Source organism: Tiliqua scincoides, chromosome 5 (genome assembly GCF_035046505.1).
Source record: "Tiliqua scincoides isolate rTilSci1 chromosome 5, rTilSci1.hap2, whole genome shotgun sequence".
Classification (NCBI taxonomy): Eukaryota; Metazoa; Chordata; class Lepidosauria; order Squamata; family Scincidae; genus Tiliqua; species Tiliqua scincoides.
In genome coordinates this window covers 115,051,811-115,077,777 of record NC_089825.1, presented here as the reverse complement: position 1 = coordinate 115,077,777, position 25,967 = coordinate 115,051,811, and the positions used below count along the sequence as shown (strand labels likewise).

At 45.1% G+C, this 25,967-nt stretch overlaps 2 protein-coding genes across 2 annotated transcripts; one reads left to right on the top strand and one right to left on the bottom strand.

Moving 5' to 3' along the window:
- Positions 1-4,042: 4,042 nt before the first annotated feature.
- LOC136653297 (vomeronasal type-2 receptor 26-like) lies at positions 4,043-21,000 on the bottom strand. Its single transcript, XM_066630208.1, has 7 exons — positions 20,935-21,000; positions 20,700-20,838; positions 20,151-20,344; positions 8,316-9,182; positions 7,030-7,257; positions 5,903-6,029; positions 4,043-4,941 (listed from the first exon to the last, which is right to left on the bottom strand). The coding sequence occupies exons 1-7, from the start codon at positions 20,998-21,000 to the stop codon at positions 4,043-4,045; spliced, it is 2,520 nt and encodes an 839-aa protein (XP_066486305.1).
- A 1,183-nt stretch (positions 21,001-22,183) lies between these two features.
- LOC136653296 (vomeronasal type-2 receptor 26-like) lies at positions 22,184-23,083 on the top strand. Its single transcript, XM_066630207.1, has one exon. The coding sequence runs from the start codon at positions 22,184-22,186 to the stop codon at positions 23,081-23,083; it is 900 nt and encodes a 299-aa protein (XP_066486304.1).
- Positions 23,084-25,967: the final 2,884 nt, after the last annotated feature.

Genomic DNA, 25,967 nt, shown 5'->3' with positions numbered 1-25,967 from the left:
TAGGTGGCATATGGATAATTTTCATCACTACCCAGTTCATTGACAGCCCAATCCAAGCTGCCTGGCACCCAGAGAAGCAGCAGTGCCAAAATGACTGCTGCTGCATCCAATGGACACCAAGCAGCTGCCTGCAGCTCCCCATCAGAAGGGAACCTTTGTCCCCTTCCCACAGATAAGGGCGCATGCCCTGCAATGGGGCTACTTGACTCTGCACTGGCTATTTAGATAATGCAGAGTAACGTGGTTCTGTGGTGGGTCAGGAAGCCTGGATCTGATGAAGCAGAGCTTGCTGTCCCCACCCCACTCCCTCCCCCCACCCTACCTTCCCTCTGCCCTTCCCCTGCCACATAATGCCTCCCCTCTGACCCAACTCACCACCACCTAGAGATCATGCATAGCTCCAGGTGGCACACGATGGTCCTCTAGCCAGTGCTGGCTCACGTCGGGCTGTCACTGAGTCAGCACCAGTGTTGGCTTCAGCACCAGCCCAGCAGTAGGTGTCACAGGTGCGCCTTGGAGCATGTTGATGAGACTCAGCGCAGATGGAGGACTAGCACTGAGAGCATAGAATTGGGCCCTCTGTCTCTCAGTCCAAACATCTCCATTGATACAATACAGTGTCTTCAGTGGCTTTGTTTTCTTGGTGGAGGGAAATTCTCAAATATCAGTAGAGTTTCATCCCACCTGTTCAGAGGTAGTCAATGCAGTGCAAAATGACATTTGGATAATTTTTATAGGCTTTGAGTCTTAAGTATTTATTATGGTCTTAGGAGTCTGGAAAGCAGGAGGTAGAATCCTTTGACTTTGAGATAATGATAGAGCTGAACATCATCTCCCTAGAGTTTTGTGTGTGCAAGACATGACCTGCAGAAGATGAAGTAAAAAAGAAAAACATGTTTCTTGATGTTCTCTGTATTATTTTTTTTTTTGTAGGACATGCATGACAAGTAGGCTCATGATGACCCAGTCAAAGGAAAATAGCATCTAAACTGTAACACCAAGCATGGAGGCAAAGAGGTCATTGGCTCACCTGGACATCAGTGACAAAACAAAGAATATGTGATGTGTTCTGCATAATTCTTGTTTTGTGTTCTGTAATAGGACAAGTCGGTCTGAATCTTGGTTCATGTCAGTTATGAAGACTACCTGCCCTCCTGCCTCCGACAGCACATTGAGTGACACGAATGCCTCAGATATGCAGGGTCCAGGATGGACCATCTGATGTCATTGGGCAGTTCTCAGAATTGAACTGTGTGTGTGTGTGTGTGTGTGTGTGTGTGTGTGTGTGTGTGTGTGTGGTGTGTTGGTACGACACGTTTCCAATGAAAGGTCAGAAAAGTGACCTTCATAGCCAGTGGATCTGTGGCCCCTTCCCAGAAGTTCTTCTAATAGTCATTGTACCTGTGTGGTCCTTCGCTCTCCAGGCAGGTGCTTAGCACCTTCTTTGTGTTCTATGCTTTCATGTATCCATGCTTCAGTGTGTTTCTCCTGCATGCCTTGAATTACACAGAAATAAACAAACATACAAAAAACTTGGCAGGACCTTTCACTGGTGCCTGATGTGGTCAACCTCTGATGCCACCACTGCAAGTTATATTGTACAGGTTTCATCAGCAGGGAATCCATTCCCAGACCCCCATGAATACCAAACCTGTGGATACTGAGATGCACAGGAGGGCCTTCAGTAGACATTCAGACATGATTGGTAGTGCCTTCCGGAGGTCTTCAGAGGTGTGGGGAGGCCATGCATGGCCAAATTGGAAGTGCATCTCAGAAGCCTCCCCATGCAGCCTCCCCGTGCCTCAGAACACACACTCCTTAGGCACAGCTGGAAGGTACTTCCAGGTGCATCTGGGAGGTTCAGGGAGGTCCTCCAGATGTAGTTTGGAACCAGCGTAATGTCAAATCCTTGGGTCCTGAACCTGCAGATAAGGAGGGCCAACCTGTATGTGCACACAGACCTAATTGAATGATTGCTGAAGGGCAGTTTTACACATGCATCCTCTTGAAACAGCATTGGATTATGTGGTTTCTGTTGGGGGCACACAGAGGAATTCACCAACCTGATCCCAATCATCTTGGGGTCTTTTTAGAGATACTGTGTATAGAGTTCATGCTGCTGCACACTGTCGCAAGCGTGCCATAAGACACGTTGTAGAAAATCTTCTACAAAAGGTATCTCACCTCTCTATGTGTGCCACAAACCATCTTCAAGGCCCCACCCCAAATCAAGGGTTTCATAGAGTATTGTAAACCAGCAGCCATTAAACATGTACTGGATGCAGCAGAGTCTGCAGTGGCCCTACTGGATCACTGTGGAACAATTGTTAGAATTGGGCAGTATGTAGATGAAAACAAATGATACTAATTAAAAAGAAGAGAACAAAAAGATGGTTGTTAAATATACACAGTCCTTTTCCCCAGAATAAAAGGAGTCCTGCTAGAGACAGCCCTCAAGAGTAGGAGAAATAACAGAAAAACCACTTCTGAAATGGCCTCCAGATAAAGTTCAATTTATAGCATGGAGTAAAGCAATAATTTGAAACAAGTTCTTGCTGCTTCCTCTTGATGAGCTGGTCCTTGCTATTGAAATAAGGTCTCAGAATAATTATATAACATTTGGGGGGAAAAATACAACCCAGTAATCCAGCACCAGAGGCCAAGATAGAGAAGACCTCCACAGCCACCATGGATTTCCCTTGGTGTTCAGATATGCTGGAATGAAGGACTGCAAAAGAACAAGATGCTAAAGGTGACAAATTTGGCTTCATTGAAACTGTCTGGCAACTTCCTGGTCTGGAAAGCCACAGCAAAACTTATGGAAGCCAGAGATGCCAGGTAACACAGCACACAGTAAAACATAATGAAAGAGCTTCCTTGCATTCCACTATCAATGAGACTGATTATTCAAAGAGCCAATGAGTTATTATTATACAGCATGGAACTAATAAGGTGTTAGTAAGGTGATACTAACCTTGCTAACCTGTGTCACCTCCGCTGGGGGTGGGGTGTCAAAGGGACAGATAAATGTTTGTGTTTGGGGGGGGGGCATGAACACTACATTAATTTCAACTGGCTGGGTAGAACTGGGCTCCTGCCCAGACTTGAAGCCCAGATCAAGGTACTAAGCACTCCTTCTGCTCACAATCCTTTTCCTTTTCCTGGCCAAGATAGAACGGAGGACTGGATCTACTGATCCTAATACCCACCAGTGTAGGGCCTAGAGGGAAGGTGGAGGTGTGTAAGTGGGCAGAAGGGGCTACTTGTGCAATGACTACTTGCTTCTTCCTGCTGCTCATTTCCTTGAAAGCTGTTCCTGGATGGTGCAGTTGTGGGGATTGTGTTCAGGGAGGGAATATCAATCCCATTGTCCTTCCAGTTCCTGATGACAGCTTCTCCACTTGGTGTCACTTCGGCCACAGTCCTAACCAATATTCCAGCACTGGTGTAGCTGTGCCAGTAGGGCATGTGTTGCATCCTGCAGTTGGGGGACAATCACGGAGGCCTCCTCAAGGTAAGGCAATGTTTGTTCCCTTACATCATTGTTGCATTACCCTGCCTGCTAGACCTGGGCTCCCATTCTGAGACTGCCTCCTGGGGCCACTTCTTCCACGCAGGTAGACCTGGACTCCCATCCTGACTTGAAGCCCAGATCTACCTGCCAGGTAGACCTGGGCTCCCAGTCACTTCTTCCAGGAGGGTAGACCTGGGCTTGTGCCCGGACTTGAAGCACGGAACTATGTGCTGAGTACACCTGGACTCCCATCCAGACCTGAAGCCCAGATCTACCTGCCAGGTAGACCGGGGCTCCCAGTCACTTCTTCTAGAAGGGTAGACTTGGGCTCGTGCCCGTACTTGAAGCACGGAACTATGTGCTGAGTAGACCTGGGCTCTCATTCTGAGACTGCCCTCTGGAGCCACCTTTTCCAGGCAGGTAGACCTGGGCTCCAGAAGCAGTGGAAGTATGTCACTGAGCACTATGTGCACAGGAGCAGTAGCAGGGAAGGGCACTGGCATCTGAGTAGCAAGAAACAAATTCTTGCTAATTCCTCTTGATGAGCTGGTCCTTACTATTCAAATCAGGCCTCAGGACAATTATGTAGCATTTGGGGAAAAAGATACAGCAGAGTAATCCAGCACTAGAGGCCAAGATGGAGAAGATCTCCACGGCCACCATGGATTTCCCCTTGGTGCTCAGATATGCCGGAATGAAGGACAGCCAGACACTGCAAAAGACCAACATGCTGAAAGTGATGAACTTGGCTTCGTTGAAACTATGTGGCAGCTTCCTGGCCTGGAAAGCCACAGTGAAGCTGACAATAGCTAGAACTCCTAGGTACCCCAGTACACAATAAAACATGGTGATTGAGCCTTCATTGCATTCCATGATGATTTCTCCTGCAAGCGAGTACATGTTAATATCTGGGAACGGGGGACAAGTGCAGAGCCACAAAGCACAGATCATGATTTGGATCAGGGAGCAGAAAAGAACAATGGAGTTGGCCAGTCTTGATCCCACCCACTTCCTCATCCTGCTTCCTGGCTTGGTGGCCAAGAAAGCCAGAACCACAGTGATGGTTTTTGCCAGCACACAAGAAACAGCCACTGAGAAGACGATTCCAAAAGAAGTTTGTCTTAAACAGCAGGTCACTGCTTGAGGCTGGCCAACAAAGAGCAAAGAGCAAAGGAAACAAAGCAATAGAGAGATGAGGAGAGAGTAAGTGAGGTCCCGGTTGTTGGCTTTCACAATCGGTGTGTTCTGATTCTTGATGAAAAGTCTCAATACCAGTGCTGTGACCAGGGAAAATGACAGAGCTACGAAACTCAAAATGATCCCCAGGGGTTCCTTGAATGAGAGGAAGTTTTGAAGCTTTGGGATGCACTGCTGTCGATTCCTGTTTGGATGCTGGTCCTCAGGGCATTGGAAACAATCGTCCATATCTGAGAATAGGCGAGATCCTACGTCAACCATTTATCTGTACAAGATTTTTCTCCTTACATATATTCTCTTCCATCAGAATCAAAATGATTGTCATCCCAGTCCCAGGGCTTCTTCCTCCAAAATGCATGTTCATTTCACTGCTTTACACTGATCAAAAGAGTCAAGACTTCCCAGATCTCAGTCCCTGGCAATCTTCCACACTTGCTAGTAAACATCAATCTATATAAACATTAACTGTGCTTATCTATGTCTGGTACTGTTCTCTCTTTCTAGACACAGTAAAACATAATAGAATTATAGGACAGTTTGCAGGTTTTAAGATAAATATTCATTTCTACAAGGAAACTTGCAATAAATGGGAAAACCGAGTCATTTTGGAGACATTCTTGTCCCCCCACTTTGTAAGTAGAGTGCACACTCCACCAACGTGCACTGTCACAAAGGTGCCATAAAGTGCTTTCGGACAGCACTTCTAGTCAGCACAAGGGCGAGAAGGCCAGAGCCTTCTTGTGTGTGCCGGCAGTTACAAGAAGGACCACCGGACAAGGTAAATCCAGCACAGAGGTGGAAGAGGGTGGGGTTGTGTGGAATGGGGCAAGAGAGGGTGTGGATGAGTGTGGGGGTTTGCAAAATGGACTGGAGTGTGGGGCAATATTGGCAGTGCCGGCACTCACCATATCTTATCCCCCTTCCTGGGCCTATCTGCATGAATGGATCAATTCAGATTTGCACCAACAATACCGCCAGTGCAGGTCAGAGTTGACCCATTGCAGCTTCTGGATTTAACCTGATGCAAGGGGAACAAACAAGGAGACTTCCAGCAGTAAAAATTCCCCCAGACATAGGTTGGTTGGCTTTGTGCTTTTAGTTTTGTTTTTGGGAGACTTGACCTGGTAGTAAAGAAAAGATACAATACTGGAATGATGCTTTGCATGTGGTATTTGACCTTGTGTCTCCTACCTCTATGGTCAGAAATCTTCCCGTCTGGACACGGAGCACAGTCATAGCAACAGAACAATTCCCCCTCCTTCTTCTTCCTGCTGAAGCCTGGATGGCAGTGGTCATTACACATCGCAATGGGTCGCACCTATACAGAAACCAAATGGAACAGTCTTGGGCCTTCTGTCTTATAAACAACACACAACGACAGCATTCAAGCCGCTTGTCTTGTAGTAACTGATGACGATTACTGAATGAAATGTGTCAGATCCCAGTCTGATGGCACATTCCTTTACCAGTCTGTTTCTGGCAAATCATTGTGGTGTCGTTCTTGCGGAATTTCTTCCTGGATATTTCACTATGTAGTGAGTACTATTAGCAGTGCTGTGTCTTACAGAAGTGCACAAGCTGAAATTTATCAGGAATATGTCTTGCAAATGATTTGGGGTACAATCCTATCCAACTTTCCAGCATGGATGCAGTGGCAGTGCAGCCCCAAGATAAGGGAACAAGCATTCCCTTACCTTGAGGAGGCCTCTATGATTCTCCTTCCACCGCATGATGCAGTTCATACCCCATTGGCATGGCTGCATTGGCACAGGAAAATTGGATAGGATTGGGCCTTTGGTCATCTGTGTCATTGAATTTCAGCCTGGATGCATTCTTCCCAGTGGCATACGCTTCTGTATCCCCCCCCCCCGAAATGGCTGAGAAGGGGAGGCCTCTTGCACACTGCAGTGAGGCTCCCAAACTTAGTGCTTTGCATCCCCCTCTAGGGATGCCACCGATCCTTCCCAATCCTTCCCAATATTGAGCTGAAGGTCTCAGGTAAAATGTGGATGAATGGATCCAAATTTCCAAACACAGACAACAGTACAAAGTCTTCACTGTTATGGAAAGCAAGGTGACCACCTTAAATTCCAATTTCCACACATTTTGGAGCATGTGAAAACTGACAACACTTTTAACTTTCATCATAAACTAACTTTTTTAAAAATTCTTTTCGTCCTACCAATAGTGGCAAAATATTCTCAGCAGTTCAGAATGGTAATAAGTGGAATACCTTAACCAAATGGGAGGGTTATCAAAGGTTCGTAACAGAGCAGTTGCCATAATTTTCAACGGTTGAACACTTGGTCCCCTCTCACCTGATTAAACGTGCGATGCCATGTGATGGTCTCCTCACGAACTGTGAATTCTTGGCCTGCTAAAGCCTGTGGATCCATCCTTCCTACTTTGACTCTTAAGAAGGATTGGTTTGAAAGAATCACCCAGTTGATAACATCAAATCCAGATTCTAATTCTCTATTGTCATTAAAGGACACCAGATCGCCCACACTGTTGTTAAATGAGATGCTTTGCAGGAAATGGTGAAGCTAGAGGGAGAGAAAACACAGTTTAAAAAGTGATGAAAAATTGGAGGGAGGGCAGTAATTCCTACTGATATTGACAAGCATCAAATCCTTGAAGGTTTTGTGTACTTGCATTATTTAAGACAAACACCATCCCAAATACTTTAGATACTTTATTTCTTAGTTCTTGGTCTGACCTAACTCTAACTTTCTCTTCTTCACTTATTTCCTAATCAGAATCTCATAGTATGAAGTAATAGGAAAAAGAATGACTTGCCATTAATGCGTTTACAGACAAAAGAAATGACAGCCCAATTCTATTGCCAGTCAGTCTCTCACTTGCTGCCCTGGCAAAGGCCCTCATAAATGTTTTGTAAGGCATGTTGAAGAGGCTGGGAGATGAACTGTGCCATCAGGGCAGCCAAAGCCAGTTGATCCTGGGCCTCCATGTTGGTTGGAAGCATGCCTTTTGGAAGTCCTTCACCGAGTGGCAGGGAAATATTTCTGGGCTGGGAGGGCAGGAGGAAAGTGGGGGAAGGCAAGGAGGGGTTAAACTGGGCGGGGGATGATGGCCTGGGGGTGGTTAAACCTCGGGAAGGGGAAGGGGATGGCAGGAGAGGGTTCCACCAAATTCTGTCCTTCCCTTGGAAGATCCTTCTTTAAAGAATGGAATTTAAACATTAATAGTTACTACTAGGTAGTGTTAATTCTGCTAATTGGGCAGTTTCACCTTTTTAAAGCGTTGCATATCTTATGGTTAGGAAGGTTTAGCAACTGTTCCTATTCAGTCTAGCAAATGGTCCCTCCAATTGGCTGTTGCCTTGCTCTGCCTGCTATGCCTTTGTCAATTGTGCATTCATTTGAGTCAGGAAACTATCCTTTTCCTTCCACTTTCCATAGATCACTTTGCAGCCACAACAGGGTGTCATATGAGAGCCCTCAGATCTACTCCACCTGTTCTGCTGGCATAGATCTGAGGAGCCTGCCAGGGGTGTGTCAAGCCTGGGATAGGGGTTTGGATCTGGTGGACACTGGTGACACCTAAATCAATAGAGGCTTCCTGGTGGGGTGGGGAAGATTACCTGCCAAGGATGAAAATCCCGGGGATTCAGTCTAGCTCTGTGCACCTTTGTACTAAGTTCGGATCTGAATGTATACATCCTATGTAAAGCATGTGCTATGGCATGGACTGCATTGTAAATGCTGTAGCTTTGTCCGGTCATACTCAATTCAAAAAGAATCCCAGGGAGGCTGTCCAGCTTTTCTAGACCAGTACAAATATTGCTGCTTTCACTAAACGCGGGAGAATCAGAAAATAAGCAGTTGAATGCCTTTTCCCAGAAGAGTTGAATGAAATCATCCCCATTTTCTAACTGAGGATGGATGATCTGGAGGAATTCTGGAAATTCCAGCACTTCATTTGAATGAATTGCAAAAGACAAGGCACCACCGAAGACTCGGATATCAAAATTTCTGTGCATTGACTGGGATGAGAAATCCCACTGGGCTGACATGATCCATACCTTTGTTATGGAAGTGACTGCAATATCTTCACTGACTGAATGGAAATATATGAACCAAATCAACCATGCTGTGGTCTGAGTCTCTGCATTTACAACCAAAACTTTCACCTTGGAGTTGGCAATCAAAATCCTTTTGGCCTGAATTGATTCCAATGACTGTAGTATCTGAAAAGTATGGGACATAAGTGGTGTTTTCTCACTGAAGGCAGTACAGATTCCCTTCTGGTAAAGCATTTCCGTGACAGTTTGTGCAAATGTCACTCCATCATCATCATCTGCGGTTATGATCCCAATCCATTTCCACTGGAAATGCACAAGTAGCTGGACAACTCCCACGTACTGATGTTCTTCATTGGGAATCATTCGGTAGAAGGAAGGAAACTGGATTTTAACACTCCTCAATGGAGAAAAAACACAGTAGGCGATCTACAAAAATGAAACCTGGAGTAAAATTTATCCTCCAAACATTAAAAAAAATATATTAAGGTCCCAATCCTATTCAACTTTCCAGCATTAATGCAGCCATGCCAACACAGTGAACACTGCATCCTCCAATCAACCCCCCAGTGGATACCACAAATACCTGGGACACCATTTTAAAAGCTTTAGAAAGTGAAGAAGACTAAAAATAGCTGTTCCTACCATAGTGCAGCTAAACCAATGTGTGTTCAACGCTGCAGTTGGTCTTCCAAGCCGCCTGCAGCCTCTTCCTGGTCACTCTGAGGCGCCTCCATTCACTCAATGTCATTCCAGAATACATTGTGACCAGGAAGAGAATGCATTGGGATGCATTCTGGGGTGACATTGGGGGAAGGGAGGCACCCTGGTGCAATCAGGAAGAGTCTGCAGTCAACACAGAAGACTGCCCGCAGCCTTTACAATGCAGTAGTTTCACTGTGCTATGGTAGGAACAGTGATTTTTAGCCTTCTCCTTCACTTTCTAACTTTTTAAAGGGCATCCCCGGTATACATGGAATAGCAGATAACGGAATCCGTAGATATGTAATTTGGACATGAATTTTCTGTGAACTCATGAAATGCATGGAGCAGAACATCACCCACAGATAATTCCTCTTTTCTATCAGTCACAGCTAACTCACTTCCAAAAAGAGTGAATGAAAGTCAAAAGTCCTGAATATGCTGTCAAAGGTTAAATATCATACAAGAAAAGTCTCATAGTCCACACATCTACTGTACCTGTGGAATCTGGTAGATGCTTAAAAGAGTAGCCATGTAGAGTGAGATTTCAGAATCAACTCCCCCAATGATTGCTATCAGATTACTTTGCATGTCACAGTTGAAATTGGGGACAATCCTTTTCCCTCTGGAAAGAAGTTTCAGGGTGTTCTGTTGAGTCATCCTTGCATTTTCAAAACTGTCATAAATGCGGAAACCAAGAGTGACGTTGGGCAAAATCTTTGGGCTCTCATTGATCTCCTTTACAGCAAATTTGAGGGACAAGATATTCTGATACTTCTTTGGGAATACACTGAAGGAAGCAATACAATATATATAAGATGGTCCATGTAGCTTATATCTGAGAGTATCCTACATCATACACACTGTATTTTTCGCTCCATAAGACGCACCTAGTTTTTAGAGGAGGAAAACAAGGAAAAAAAATATTGGGGCTTGGGGGGGGGAGAGGCTTTCCTGGGAGTAAGCCCCCCTGACTCTAATGGAACTTACTTCAGAGTAGGCATGCACAGGATTGGGCAGTGAGACTGCCACCCCACCCACGCTTTCCTGGGAGTGAGCCCCAGTGACTCTGAGACTTACTTCTGAGTAGACACATGGGCTTGATCAGCAAGACTGCCACCCCACCCACGCTTTCCTGGGAAGCTGAGCAGAGCGGGCAGGGGGCGGGGCCGCGGGCAGAGTATTCTTTTTTTTTTTGCAGTATTCGCTCCATAAGACGCACACACTTTTCCCCCCCCCACTTTTTTTGGGGGAAAAGTGCGTCTTAAGGAGCGAAAAATACGGTAGTTACAGCTACTTCCCCCCCCCAGGTTTTAAGCTAATAAAAATTCAAAGCACAAGATAAAAAGACAAGCAAAAATAGATATATCTCAAGTTCTGCAGTCCTCCCTAGTATTTGAAAACAGAGCTATTTGTAATGTCCAGGTTGAAGATATGCTTACAATGGGCAGATCTGCCCAGTCACATTTTGTTATGGTGGGTGGATTTAAAATCCATGTGTTTTTGGGAACATGGTTCCACCTCAAGGTATCACCAAGCAAGCCAAAGAAGAGAGACTTCAAAATAATAAGCATCCCTGCCAACAGCATATGGAAAATACCCAGATCATCATGTACTAGCCAATCACAAATGCACTGTTTTACAAGGCTGCTGGGAGGCCTCAACACATCCTAAAAATATCATATACAGTTTTGGGAGCATTCAAGCACTTATGCTCCTTTCCTATGGATTATGAACAGTGCTGATCCCAGGTTACTAGGGGGCTTCTGGCAAAGCCTTGAACTGGCCTCAAAAATTGCCCACCTATGGCATTTTGGGTGTTACCACCATTACTCTCATATTAGTAGAGAGGTGAATCAGTCTGGGTGGGCCCTTGGGTGGGTATGGATCTGTTGCTAGTGTCTGATTTGGGTGACCCAAATCATGATGTGGTCTGTTGAGTGGTGTAGAGTGGGGGAGGAAGGAATTACTTACACAAGTTCATCCACAAATGTTGCCTCAGGATGTTCACGGAAAGATATGTCATCAAATGTACAGCCAAACTGAGTAGCAATCATCCCAATGAGTAGGGGTCCAATCTGGTAACATGTATATGGGAGCTGAAAGGGGTCAATCATGCTACACATCCCCATGTCTGTCTTGCTGTTGCTTGGCGACAAATGAACAATCTCAGAAAGAGACAGCAACAAAACGAACCAGCCACCCCGAATATTCAGATTCCGTCATCCAACAGCTCCCTTGGTACAGCACAATTTCTTGTTAAAGCATCTTGTTAAAGCAAGATTCTCAAACATCAGCTGGGTATGGAGCCTCTCATCCTTGCTCTAGGTGGCATATGGATAATTTTCATCACTACCCAGTTCATTGACAGCCCAATCCAAGCTGCCTGGCACCCAGAGAAGCAGCAGTGCCAAAATGACTGCTGCTGCATCCAATGGACACCAAGCAGCTTCCTGCAGCTCCCCATCAGAAGAGAACATTTGTCCCCTTCCCACAGATAAGGGTGCATGCCCTGCAATGGGGCTACTTGATTCTGAACTGGCTATTTAGATAATGCAGAGTAACGTGGTTCTGTGGTGGGTCAGGAAGCCTGGATCTGATGAAGCAGAGCTTGCTGTCCCCACCCCACTCCCTCCCCCCACCCTACCTTCCCTCTGCCCTTCCCCTGCCACATAATGCCTCCCCTCTGACCCAACTCACCACCACCTAGAAATCATGCATAGCTCCAGGTGGCACACGATGGGCCTCTAGCCAGTGCTGGCTCACGGCGGGCTGTCACTGAGTCAGCACCAGTGTTGGCTTCAGCACCAGCCCAGCAGTAGGTATCACAGGTGCGCCTTGGAGCATGTTGATGAGACTCAGCACAGATGGAGGACTAGCACTGAGGGCATAAACTGGGCCCTCAGTCTCTCAGTCCAAACATCTCCATTGATACAATACAGTGTCTTCAGTGGCTTTGTTTTCTTGGTGGAGGGAAATTCTCAAATATCTGTAGAGCTTCACCCCACCTGTTCAGAGGTATTCAATGCAGTGCAAAATGACATTTGGATAATTTTTATAGGCTTTGAGTCTTAAGTGTTTATTATGGTCTTAGGAGTCTGGAAAGCAGGAGGTAGAATCCTATGACTTTGAGATAATGATAGAGCTGAACATCATCTCCCTAGAGTTTTGTGTGTGCAAGACATGACCTGCAGAAGATGAAGTAAAAGAGAATAACATGTTTCTTGATGTTCTCTGTATTATTTTTTTTTGTAGGACATGCATGACAAGTAGGCTCATGATGACCCAGTCAAAGGAAAATAGCAGCTAAACTGTAACACCCAGCATGGAGGCAAAGAGTTCATTGGCTCACCTGGACATCAGTGACAAAACAAAGAATATGTGATGTGTTCTGCATAATTCTTGTTTTGTGTTCTGTCATAGGACATGTCCGTCTGAATCTTGGTTCATGTCAGTTATGAAGACTACCTTCCCTCCTGCCTCCGACAGCACATTGAGTGACACGAATGCCTCAGATATGCAGGGTCCAGGATGGACCATCTGATGTGATTGGACAGTTTTCAGAATTGAATGTGTGTGTGTTTGTGTGTGTTAGGTTGGTATGTTTCCAATGGTCAGAAAAGTGACCTTCATAGCCAGTGGATCTGTGGCCCCTTCCCAGAATTTCTTCTAATAGTCATGGTGCCTGTGTGGTCCTTCGCTCTCCAGGCAGGTGCTTAGCACCTTCTATGTGTTCTATGCTTTCATGTATTCATGCTTCAGTGTGTTTCTCCTGCATGCCTTGAATTACACAGAAATAAACAAACATACAAAAAACTTGGCAGGACCTTTCACTGTTGTCTGATGTGGTCAACCTCTGATGCCACCACTGCAAGTTATATTGTACAGGTTACATCAGCAGGGAATCCATTCCCAGACCCCCATGAATACCAAACCTGTGGATACTGAGATGCACAGGAGGGCCTTTGCATTGCAGGACATTCAGACTTGATCGGTAGTGCCTTCCGGAGGTCTTCAGAGTTGTGGGGAGGCCATGCAAGGCCAAATTGGAAGTGCATCTCAGAAGCCTCCCCATGCAGCCTCCCTGTGCCTCAGAACATGCACTCCTTGGGCACAGCTGGAAGGTACTTCCAGTTGCATCTGGGAGGTTCTGGGAGGTCCCCCAGATGTAGTTTAGAACCGGCGTAATGTCAAATCCTTGGGTCCTGAACCTGCAGATAAGGAGGGCCAACCTGTATGTGCACACAGACCTAATTGAATGATTGCTGACTGCAGTATTGAAAAGAGCAGGATGTTCCCCACTCATTTCAAATCTGAAAAGGATAGGACCCTACCACTTCCTGTCCGCAGCGTGAGAGGAAGAGGTGACAGGAAGAAGGGCACTTTTACACCCCCATCCTCTTGAAACAGCATGGGATTATGTGGTTTCTATTGGGGGCACACAGAGGAATTCACAAACCTGATCCCAATCATCTTGGGGTCTTTTTAGGGATAGTGTGTATACAGTTCATGCTGCTGCACCCTGTCGCAAATGTGCCTTACGGCACGTTGTAGAAAATCTTCTACAAAAAATATCTCACCTCTGTAAGTGTGCCACAAACCATCTTCAAGGCCCCACCCCAAATCAAGGGTTTTATAGGGCATTGTAAACCTTTTACAACACCTCACTGCCTATTCATTTCCATGTTCTTATTCATCCTCCTCACCAATATTCCCATCAAATTTCTGCAAAGCCTGTTATGAAAGCTTTTGGTCACTGCAAGCTTTTTGGTTCACTGTGGTGTCCCTGTTCTCCCATTAGATCCCAAAAGGGTCAATGTGACCCAAGGACATATCTGCAGGCACATTTAGGACGCCTCATCTTTGTGGAATGTCCCTTGTATTCATGTAAAAGGCCTCTGCCTTCTGGCATTCATTTATCCTGATTTTTCTCAATTTTGACAAAAGAAAGTTAACTATTTCGGATTTCATCTTAAAGTCAGGTAAATGACTGAACTAGTATGTTGGACTATCATTCATAATTCTGCTACCTAGTACAGGTATCAAAATTTACATCCAACAGGGGGTGGAGCCAACACTCAGCGAAGTTACAGTGAACCTCGGAGGGCTCCCGGGGGACTGTTAAATAGATGTGCTTTTCATGTGCCTCAACAACTAAGGCACGCTTCGTTGCCAAGAAGATGGTACAAAGAGCTGAGAGCTTGAACTGGGGAGTCTTTTGAAACAGGCAATTTCAAAGATTTCTCCCAGTTTGCTCTGTGCTGAATCACATCGTATCCCGGTCGCCATCTTGGTGATTCGGAAAGCTGGGAATTCCGTCTCCCACGGCCTAGATACAACAACACGACAGCGAAAACAGCTTTAAAAAGTGAGTAACCTTGGATTATTAAAAGGCTATAACAAGAACTGCAATCAAGAGGTTGGAAGGAGGAATAGATAACTTTAAGATTATTTACGTTGGCTGGTAGCCACCTAGAGGGGAAATGAGCAAATCTGGATCTAAAGAAACCCCTGCTGGAGTAAATATAAGATTATTTTGCTTAATGGTGTACATGGAAAAGAAAAAAAACTTCAATGGCTGAAATATCCTTTACTTTCGCTTTCCTAGCAAGAAGTTTTGATTTAGGCCTGGTTATTTAAAGGCATACTAACTTAATTTGACAGTGTTATTGACCTGGATTACTGATTCACCCTTTTTGGAAGACGAGATGCAAGATAAAGATTTGGATGACTCTTTAATTGTTTGACTGATTTGACATTGTTATTGACTGGACGCGGAATATTGATTTACACTTTTTGGATATAAAAATTGGAAAGTAGCCCTACAAGAAGTGGCTGGATTTGATATTGACAAAAATGGCATTTAAAAATTTAAAGGAGGTTAGTAAAAGCCAGTCCTTGTTAATGGATTTTTTAATGGATTTTTAGTGAAATGGAGCAACAGGTCAGAAAATTATCTGAACAAATGAAGCAAACAAACTCCTCCCTGTTAAGCATGCAGGAACGGATTACAAATAGCAGACAAGCAAAAAGAATGGATGAAATGTTGGATGAAACTAAAGAAGTGGAGTATTTTGAAATGAGACAGGAGATGGAAAAAGCAACTGTTACTATAAGAATTAAGAATTTTAAGGAAGAAAATAGAGGGAACGTCCAGAGAGCACACTGTCTCAAGAAGAGGAAGAATTAACCCCTGCTAACTGGGTAAGAGGCATACTTTCAAGTGGGTGCTCCTCTTTATAGCAGGGGGAGAGTAACTGGCCCACCTCACCCCAGCAGTGTCTTTTCTAGTGACTATCTGCTGGTGTTCTTTTGCATCTTTTTAGATTGTGAGCCCTTTTGGGACAGGGAGCCATTAGATATTTGATTTTCTCTGTTCACCGCTTTGTGAACTTTTAGATGAAAAGTGGTATATAAATAATAATAATAATAATAATAATAATAATAATAATAATAATAATATTATTATTATTATTATTATTATTATTATTATTATTATTATTATTATTATTATTATTATTATTATTATTATTATTATTGGATTAAACCCAAAAACAAGAGAATGAAGAAAAAGAAAGAAAAAATGAGAGGGGCCAAGAAATTTAAGAGATTTCAGAAGAAAAAGAAGAAATGGAAGGAGCATTGGGAGGAGCAAGAAGGAAAACACCAATAAGACAAAGAACAAAGCAAGCACTAAGACAGACAATTAAAATGGCTGAATAATAAGCAGAATTTTTTTTTCTTTTTTTTCCTTTTGTAGATATTAATGGTCCAAATTCTATTTAGAAATGAAGAGTATTTTATTAATCATATTAAATCAAAGTAGATGTAAATGAAAACTTGGAATACAAGTATTGTGAAAATTAAAGTGATATTAAGATAAATAAAAGGGTTATTTTTTTTTAAAGAGAAGTTATATAAAATAATTTATAGATCGTATTTTATTTCAGAGAAAATAGTAAAAGTGTACCCTGGGTCATCAAACAAATGTTGGATGAGTAAAGAATTGAGGGAATTTTTTATTATATGTGGTGGATAGGTGAAAAAATAAAGAAATTTTGGAAAATGATATATAATATGTGGTAAGAGATATTGAAGCATGTACTACCATTACAATGGGAGACATGTCCTCTTAAATGTGACATTAGAAATTAAGAATCAGACAAGAAAAATTTTATTTTAAATATTAGTTCAGTGGTAAGAAGAGTGTATAAGTAAAAATTTGAAGTCTTTTTATGATTGGATAGTTAAGTTTAGATAAAAAATATTGATTGTTTAGTTAAACTATTAATCAGCAGATTAATAAATATGACAATTCTTGGTATTGACGAATAATTTTGTTTGGACAAGTGTATGTTGTAATCGATGGACAATGCCCTCATGTGTAACCTATGTAGTCCCAGCCCTAAGTCTATCCAATGTTCCTTACCTGTATCTGTAATAAATAAATAAAGTATTGCAAAAAAAAAAAAAATTTACTTCCAACAGATCGCCTATTGTGTGTTTGCTCCTGTGGTGAATGTTAAAACTCAGCTGCCTTCCTTCTATCGAATGGTCCTGAATGAAGAACATCAGTACAAAGGCATTACCCAGCTCCTTCTGCATTTCCACTGGAAGTGGGTTGGAATTGTTACAGCAGATGATGAAGTTGGGGTGACATTTGGGCAAACTTTAATGCAAATGCTTTATCAGCATGGAATCTGTACTGCCTTCCATGAAAAAACACTAGTTGCTTCCCATACTTTTGAAATGGTGTACTCATTTGAAGTCCTGAAAACCAAGGCCACATCCATAAATAATTTGAAAGTCAAATTATTGGTTGTATATGCAGAACCTCAGGCCAGAGCATGGCTGATATCGTACATTTATATCCATGCTATTTTGGAAGGTATTACAATGACGTCTCTTGGTAAAGTGTGGATCATGACAGCCCAATGAGATTTCTCATCACAGTCTTTGCACTGCAATTTTGACATCCAGATCTTTGATGGTGCCTTCTCTTTTGCAATTCATTCAAAGGAAGTGCCAGAATTTCCCAAGTTTCTTCAGCTTCTCCATCCTAACTCAGAAGAGGGGGATGGCTTTATAAGGCTCTTTTGGGAAAAGGCATTTGGCTGCTTCTTTTCTGATTCTCATAAGATCAGTGAGAGCAATGATGGTTGTACTGGTCAAGAAAAGCTGGAGCAGCTTCCTGGGTTAATGTTTGAAATGAGCATGACTGGCCAAAGCTACAGCATCTACAATGCTGTCCATGCCATATCTCATGCTTTGCATAAAATGCCCTTGTTCAGGCCAAAACTTGATGCAATGATGGACAGAGTTAGATTTGGTCCTGCAGATTTCCATGTTTGGCAGGTAATGTTCTGTCCTCTCCTCCGCCCAAGTTCAAAACATCTCTGTAGTCATGAAGAGTTAAATTTTTGATAGCTCTCATTTCATGAAGTATGTCAGCAGATCCAAGTCTGCAAGTACCATTGTTCATTTCTTCCCTGTAGAACTTACATGTCTTCCATGCCCAGTGCATTTTTCAAACAAGAAATAAACAGAGGAAAAGTAATTAAATGGTTCCTTTTCCTCTGTAATATTGAAGTTTCTGCATAGCAATCTATGCAGTTTCTTTGTAGCAATCCATCAATTTTGGATGGGTGAATACATTCGGGAGGCCTAGTTCCTCCATCTACTTCCCACAAAATTAAACCTCCTATTCCCAGTGGTGGCATCTGATGGTGAACCTACCCAGGCATGCAGTAGAGGCTAAACAATCTAGAAGTCTCATCCAATTGAGGTAGCCCATGAGTGATCACATTATTTAACCTCTTCAGACTTTTGAATAGCGTTCCTGTTCACTCCATCTGAAAGTGACTATTTTTATTCAGATTCATGGATTTTATGGCTGTATCCACACAAATGAGGATTCATTTTCTGTACCATTTAATGCCATGTATTATATCTTGATAAATAATGGGTACAGCATCAGATGGTTAAACCTGCATGAAAAAATAAGACTGGAAGTACGGTAGGGTGCCAATTATCCTCCCTTTGGTTATCTGACAATCCACTTAGCCGACATTGGTGAGACTGTTGTGGTGCATGCATGCTGTTACCACCTCCAGTCATCTAGAGACAGAATACAGAAGCACTTTCTTTTAGCACTTTAGTGGTTGAAGTGACAATGAAGCGCTTTACTCCTATCAAATGCATGATGGGGGGATGTCAATAATTAAGGCAGCTTCCTGGCCTGCCCCTTTTTGCAAAATGGAGCTTCTGTATTTCATTTGGCAGAAGCTGAAGCCTAGCTGGATCCTAGCAGCCTATGGGACCAGTGGGTTGAAGGTGCATCAGGATAGAAAGATGCAGATTGAGGAAGAGAAGCAGAACATTGCTTTCTGAGGAACTGACATTTTCCTCCATTTAATATGCAATTTGTGTTTCCTGGGCCTTAAAACACAGTCCCCCACTGAAGGACTCTGTCAGTGGGGTCAAACTGTGACCAAACTCCGGGCGAAAAGCCCCATAGAACATTATCAGAGTCACTGCCCGAAACAGCCGGGACTCAAAGGCTGAGAAACATATGGCAATAAACTCCATGCTCAGCCCGTGCAAAATGGTGGATGTAATAGGTAGGCACCTGCCTGGGCTGCAGGGCATCGCCCTCCAAAAACAGCCACCATTTTCCACACCTTAAACTCCTTGGTGAGATCCTGTATTCCCCAGGCCTGTGACTGAAAAGAAATGGCAGCCAGATAGATGAACATAGATCCCTGTTATGCAGTCCAAAATGGACTGCATAAGAGTGTGGTGTGCAAATGGTCAGATCTTACTCAAGTAGCTGGCCATGGGTAGATGAAGCCAGCGATGCCCAGATGGATTCTGGGGCCTCGGGGTCGGAATCCTAACTGGCCTCGGGGGCTAGCTACCGGACGTGCTCCTTCTAAACTCGGGAGAGGGCATCGGCTATTTTCAATCCCAGGTAGATGTCTGGCTGAGAAAACAGTGTTGATAGCAAGGCACTGCTTGGCAAAGACTCTAACCAGATTCATAACCCGGGGGGGGGGTTCTGCATGTTTATATGTGGATCACGGCCCGATTGTCGCCACGGCAATCGGAAAGAGCTCCAAAATTGTTAGGTCCCTAGTGATCCCTTTGTGATCTGACTGTGTGATCTGACTGCAGAATGATCAGTATAAAATTGCAGCCAGTAAACCAAGGAGGAAATGTTAATCGGCATTGGACCCCTGGCTAACACCAGTTGCAGGGGCCGCCAGACCTTTTGCCCTGTAAGGGGCAAAAACCCTCCCTCGGACCACTGAGACGTGGGCATTTAGTGGCCGGGTGCTTGGCTCCACACATGCCGCAGCCATGGGCATACAAGCATCCCAGCCTACTGCATTTCCATGTGGCATTGAATTGGAAACACGCACGAGGGGTCTGAACCCACTGCTCACCACCTGGTGCCGTAGGCTGTTCGGGTTTGGAATGGGCAATCAAATGCCCGCTGTCCACCCTATCACCCAACATTGCCCTGGCAGGCAGAACCAACTGCACCCAGAGTTCCCACTGGGGTACAGTCCAGTCCAGAGATGGGTCCTGCGAGGCCGTGATGCAAAAATGATGGTCATAAGCCATCCAAGCCGCATCAGCATGATTGCGCAAAGCGCAATGAATGATGTCCAGGTATTTAAACAGCTTCCCCGCCTTTTTGGGGTGCAACTGGACAGTGACCCCAGCATAGACAATGAACCCGTTCAGCCAATTGGTCCAATTCTTGTCTATCTTCCTCTGCCTAACAGTTTCCTCGTCATGCACAGGGTCACCCACTTTGGGGGTAGGCTCAGACTCAATATGCAGGAGACTGAACATATCCACAAAGTCGCCCCGCCATATCTTCTCTTTGACAGACATGGCGAGGTGAGAACCCAGAGGGATGGCTATGACTCTTCCACCAATCCAAATGAATCAACCCCCCAGTCTGAATCCTGCTGGTCGAAATCAGGTTTCGATACAGCAGGGTATTGGCAAAACTGGGGGGGGGTGCTCTGTGGGCCTTGGGACCAGATTTGGGGTAGGGATATGCCCAACCCAGGACCCAGGGGTACTGTGGGTACCTGGGATCCTGCCAAAAGGAAGGAGGCCCCCAAGGAGACCAGGGCTGATCTGGGGCAGCCCGGCTAGGTGCCCAAGGAAGGCCCTCCCAGTGTTCCCACACTGACTCTACATTGTGGGCAAAGTCTCCCCATGGCTCACCTTGCCCACTGCAGCCACTGTAAGCCTGTGGCCCAGGCCTTTTATCTGGATGGACCACCTCCACCTCCACATCTAGGGAGTTGCCATCCTGCGCTTCACCCTCCTCAACAGTGACGTGCTTATCATCCAGAACGTGGACCTGCCGGGGAGGGAGAGAGGCCCCTTTACCCTTTCTGATTGGCCTACGGGGTACGGGGACTGTCCCGGAGCTGGAGCCCCCATCCCCCTGCCCCACCTTGCGAAGGGCCTTTTCTTTCTGTCTCGCGTCGTAGCGAGCCATGAAGGCCTGCAACTCTGCCATTTGCTCCTCATCATCCGATGAGGAGGAAGGGGAGGGGGGGCCATGCCAGGGCTACCTTTCTGGCGGCTTTGCCGCCCAACTGCTTAACTTTCTTCCCCATGTCAACACCCTCGATGAATATCACCAAAGAGGGCCCACCACCCCCAGTGTTCTTGTTTCACAAGGTGTATACAATATGATCGCCCAATGAAGGGCATGATCCCTGCAGAGAAGGCTGCAGCAGCACATATGTCTTGCCTCACAGTGCTTGCCAGATGCCCCTCACAGTGCGTGGCAGATGCCCCAACCCTGCAAAGAAAAGACCCTTGGGCAGCAAAATGGCCACCAGGGGTTATACTAGCTCCAAAATGGCAGCTCACCATGAGGCAGGAGCCCCAAATGGCGTGGAGCCACGAGGCACCACTCCCACTGAGCGCAGGGGCTGTGGGCAGACCGCCCACCATGGGCATCAGCCGCACCACACGGACCCCCGGGGGACCCAACGGCAACGGCTCGTGGGGCGCGCGAGCCGAAGGGGCAACCCCCGCCGCTGCCCGCAAGGCATGCTAGTCCGTCGCCTCCAACGCGCAGCAGGCAGAGCACCAAAGGGGGAGCAACCCCTGCCACCACCCGTGAGGCGCGCAAGCCCATCACCCCCGGAGCACGGCCACAGAGCGCGCAGCAACGACCACCCCCCACAGAAGAGGCTGCCCACTGCTGCGTGGACGGGAGCTCGTCTGTGCAGCAACCATGCACCAAACCCCATCACGGAGCAGCCTCTTCTTCCGCTCCTGGAGAAGCGTCCTACCTGGTTGCATCCAGGAACGGAACTGAGCCAGGTCTAGTGCCTGCGTGCCAGATCAGGCTCAGTTGTCCCGCCCCCTAAGGCTAGCGTGCCAATCAGCTGGCAGCAAAGCCCTGCTGCTGGCTGATAGGGGGGGTCAAGCCTGGCAATCATTGCTAGCGTGCCATACAGGCACGCTAGCTGCCTAACTAGCAAGTGTGGAAGATTGCCAGGGACTGAGATCTGGGAAGTCTTGACTCTTTTGATCAGTGTAAAGCAGTGAAATGAACATGCATTTTGGAGGAAGAAGCCCTGGGATTTGGATACCAATCTTTTTGTTTCTGATGGAAGAGAATATATGTAAGGAGAAAAATCATGTCCAGATAAATGGTTGACCTAGTATCTGGCCTATTCTCAGATATGGACGATTGTTTCCAATGCCCTGAGGACCAGCATCCAAACAGGAATCGACAGCAGTGCATCCCAAAGCTTCAAAACTTCCTTTCATTCAAGGAACCCCTAGGAATCATTTTGAGTTTCGTAGCTCTGTCATTTTCCCTGGTCACAGCACTGGTATTGAGACTTTTCATCAAGAATCAGAACACACCAATTGTGAAAGCCAACAACCGGGACCTCACCTACTCTCTCCTCATCTCTCTATTGCTTTGTTTCCTTTGCTCTTTGCTCTTTGTTGGCCAGCCTCAAGCAGTGACCTGCTATTTAAGACAAACTTCTTTTGGAATCATCTTCTCAGTGGCTGTTTCTTGTGTGCTGGCAAAAACCATCACTGTGGTTCTGGCTTTCATGGCCACCAAGCCAGGAAGCAGGATGAGGAAGTGGGTGGGATCAAGACTGGCCAACTCCATTGTTCTTTTCTGCTCCCTGATCCAAATCATGATCTGTGCTTTGTGGCTCTGCACTTGTCCCCCGTTCCCAGATATTAACATGTACTCGCTTGCAGGAGAAATCATCATGGAATGCAATGAAGGCTCAATCACCATGTTTTATTGTGTACTGGGGTACCTAGGAGTTCTAGCTATTGTCAGCTTCACTGTGGCTTTCCAGGCCAGGAAGCTGCCAGATAGTTTCAACGAAGCCAAGTTCATCACTTTCAGCATGTTGGTCTTTTGCAGTGTCTGGCTGTCCTTCATTCCGGCATATCTGAGCTCCAAAGGGAAATCCATGGTGGCCGTGGAGATCTTCTCCATCTTGGCCTCTAGTGCTGGATTACTCTGCTGTATCTTTTTCCCCAAATGCTACATAATTATCCTCAAACCTGAGTTGAACAGCAAGGGCAGACTATTGAGGAAGAGTATTTAAAAATGCACACATTTTATTAGTTTGCTTATGTATTAAACTTAAATTGTGATTTCTTTTAGTTTTATAATTTAGTTTTTTTAAAGTTTATTATGAAAAATTGTTTACAAAGAATAAAACAGAATATTACACCTCAATAGCAAATCTTTGCATTCCTGTCCCTGAACCCACCAACTATAACAATCAAAGAGGAATAAAGCCTGCAGAAAAATACGAAATTTACCTCAGACAAAAGGATACACAATTTAATGTAATTTAATCTTAGCTGTAGAGTAGATCGTCAAAATGTGTCTTGGACATAACACGTGGCTCTTTGACATGTTTTTCTTTACTCAGTGTGTGGTTGGTCTGTGGAACTCCTTGCCACAGGATGTGGTGACGGCATCTGGCCTGGATGCCTTTAAAAGGGGATTGGACAAGTTTCTGGAGGAAAAATCCAGTACGAGTTACAAGCCATGATGTGTATGCGCAACCTCCTGATTTTAGAAATGGGTTATGTCAGATGCAAGGGAGGGCACCAGGATGAGTTCTCTTGTTATCTGGTGTGCTCCCTGGGGCATTTGGTGGGCCGCTGTGAGATACAGGAAGCTGGACTAGATGGGACTCTGGCCTGATCCAGTGGGGCTGTTCTTATGTTCTTATGACAGAACATGTATGACTCTAGAACAGTGGTTCACAAACTCCCCTGAGGGAGTTGGGGACCACCTAAGTGCTTGGGCGTGGGGCTATGGCAGCAACATGATCCCAAGGATCGCACCACTGCCAGGGACAAAGGAGAGTTTTCTACATTATCCAGCAGCGGTGCCAGACTCCAGGGGGTGCAGGGAACCCCATGGAACCTCCACAGGGCTCCCCAAACCTCTGTTTAACTGTGGTTTCCAATCACTTATTTTGGTGAAGTGGAAGCTTGAGAAGTCCTATGGAGGCTTCCTCAGGACGCACCGCACCCCCATTTTCCCAGAGACTTGTGCAGAACCTCCTCCCTAGATATCAATGATGTATCATTTCATACCTGCCCTCAAAAAACTACCAGGGCCATAAAGTGCCATTGGAAGGACCACACCTGTTTCGTGTGGCATTTTGATTGCTGAGTGGATATTTGGCCTCTATTCCTCAGAAATACGGACGTGACTTGATAGCTTCCCTGGACTAATTTGTTCCCCATTGGCCCCATGATACTAGTTAGATTTACATTTGCATGTAAAAGTTGATTTGCATTTCAACATATAATGTCAAAAATAATGTTTTAATGCCTTGTTTGATGTTTTACCTGTTGTGATACTTTGTACTTCCTTATGAAGCTTTGTAAGCCACCTTGAGCATTTGCTTTGGCATGGGAAAGGCAGGATATAAATTTAATAATGAAGTAAGTAAATAAAGGAGGGAGATTTGGCTGACCATCAAGAACTGCTGAAGAGATTAGAACAGCATGGAAAGGAGAGGGAAAGTGGCAAAAAATATGAACATAAGACCAGTGCAAAGAGAAAGAGAAGAGCCTACTGAGGCATGGAGAAGCTCTCTCTCTCTCTCTCTCTCCTCTTCCTCTCCACCAGTGGGACATCACTTTGGAAGCCAGTGAGGCAAAACCTGTGCCCTGCAGTGCCTTTCTGTTTTCACTGGGTAATTTTGCACAATGTGAGGATCGATCTGCACCTTTCCCATGTCGTTCTTGTCAACTATGACTTTGGAGAAACTTACTCTGCCCTTCTAAGAGGCCTTACAGTTCTGCTGCTACTTTTTCCTCACTGGTCATCTTGAGCCTATGAGCTCCTACGAAGTTACAGGAAACTGTAACAAACATGTTTTCTTTTCTTCTTCTTCTTTAGCAGGTCGCATCTTGCACACACAATCCTCCAAAGAGATGACATCCAACCCTATAATTATCTCAAAGCAGTAGAATTTCCCCTCCTGCTTACTAAACCCCTCAGGGACCAACAGTAAAGCCACAATCCATAGTGAAGTATGAAAGCTTCTAAAATATGATCCGTATGTCTTTCTATCAGGGTGGCAGACCCCAAACAGGCCAGGCTGTATTCATCTGATTTTTGAGAATTTCCCTCTACTAGGAGAATACAGAGCCATTGAAAAACTGTGTGGTATCAGTGGAGATACAGGATGAGAGTCTGAATATCCCGAGGAGGTGGCTCATTTCCTCTCCTGCTTTTCTTTCCATGCTGATGCCTTCAGCTGACAACAAAGCAGACCCTGCTATGTGTACCATGATTGATCCCTTTCAATTTCCATATACATATTATCAAACAGGTGTTTTGATCATTGGAGTGATTGCTGCTCAGTTGGGCTGCGTATTTGATGAAATATCTTTTAGGGAACACCCCAAAACAACATTTGTTGATGAAATGTTGTAAGGAATTTAATTTTTTCCCCCCCTCTACCTCACAATAGTTCAGGGACTGCATTAGAGGTTGGCAGTTAGACATCCCACCAGTCTGGGTTGACCTCTCAACCCAAAGTACTAGTGGTGACACCCAATGTGTCGTCAAGGGGATGGATTTGAGGCAACAATGAAGGCCCAGTGAACAGCCCTGTCCTATAGCCTCTAGGAACCTGGGACTAGTCATAACTGCTATCGAAATGTCAGACAAGTGCTTGAATACCCAGAAAACTAGGTGCATATGGTGATACTGAAGATTAATTAAGAATTGATATATAGCTTTTTATGCATTTGTGATTTCTTGCTGCATCATATTTTTGGTAAATCCCACATTTTGCTGTGTGTTCCTTTTTCCTCTATGGTTTTGGATTTCTCCTCCTAGCTTATATATTTCAACATTTTCTACGAATTTCAGTGCCAACCCTTTACCAGTCCATCTTGCGATCTCCAGAAGTTCTCTACATCCCATCTGAACTTTGCCCACTATATTTCTGT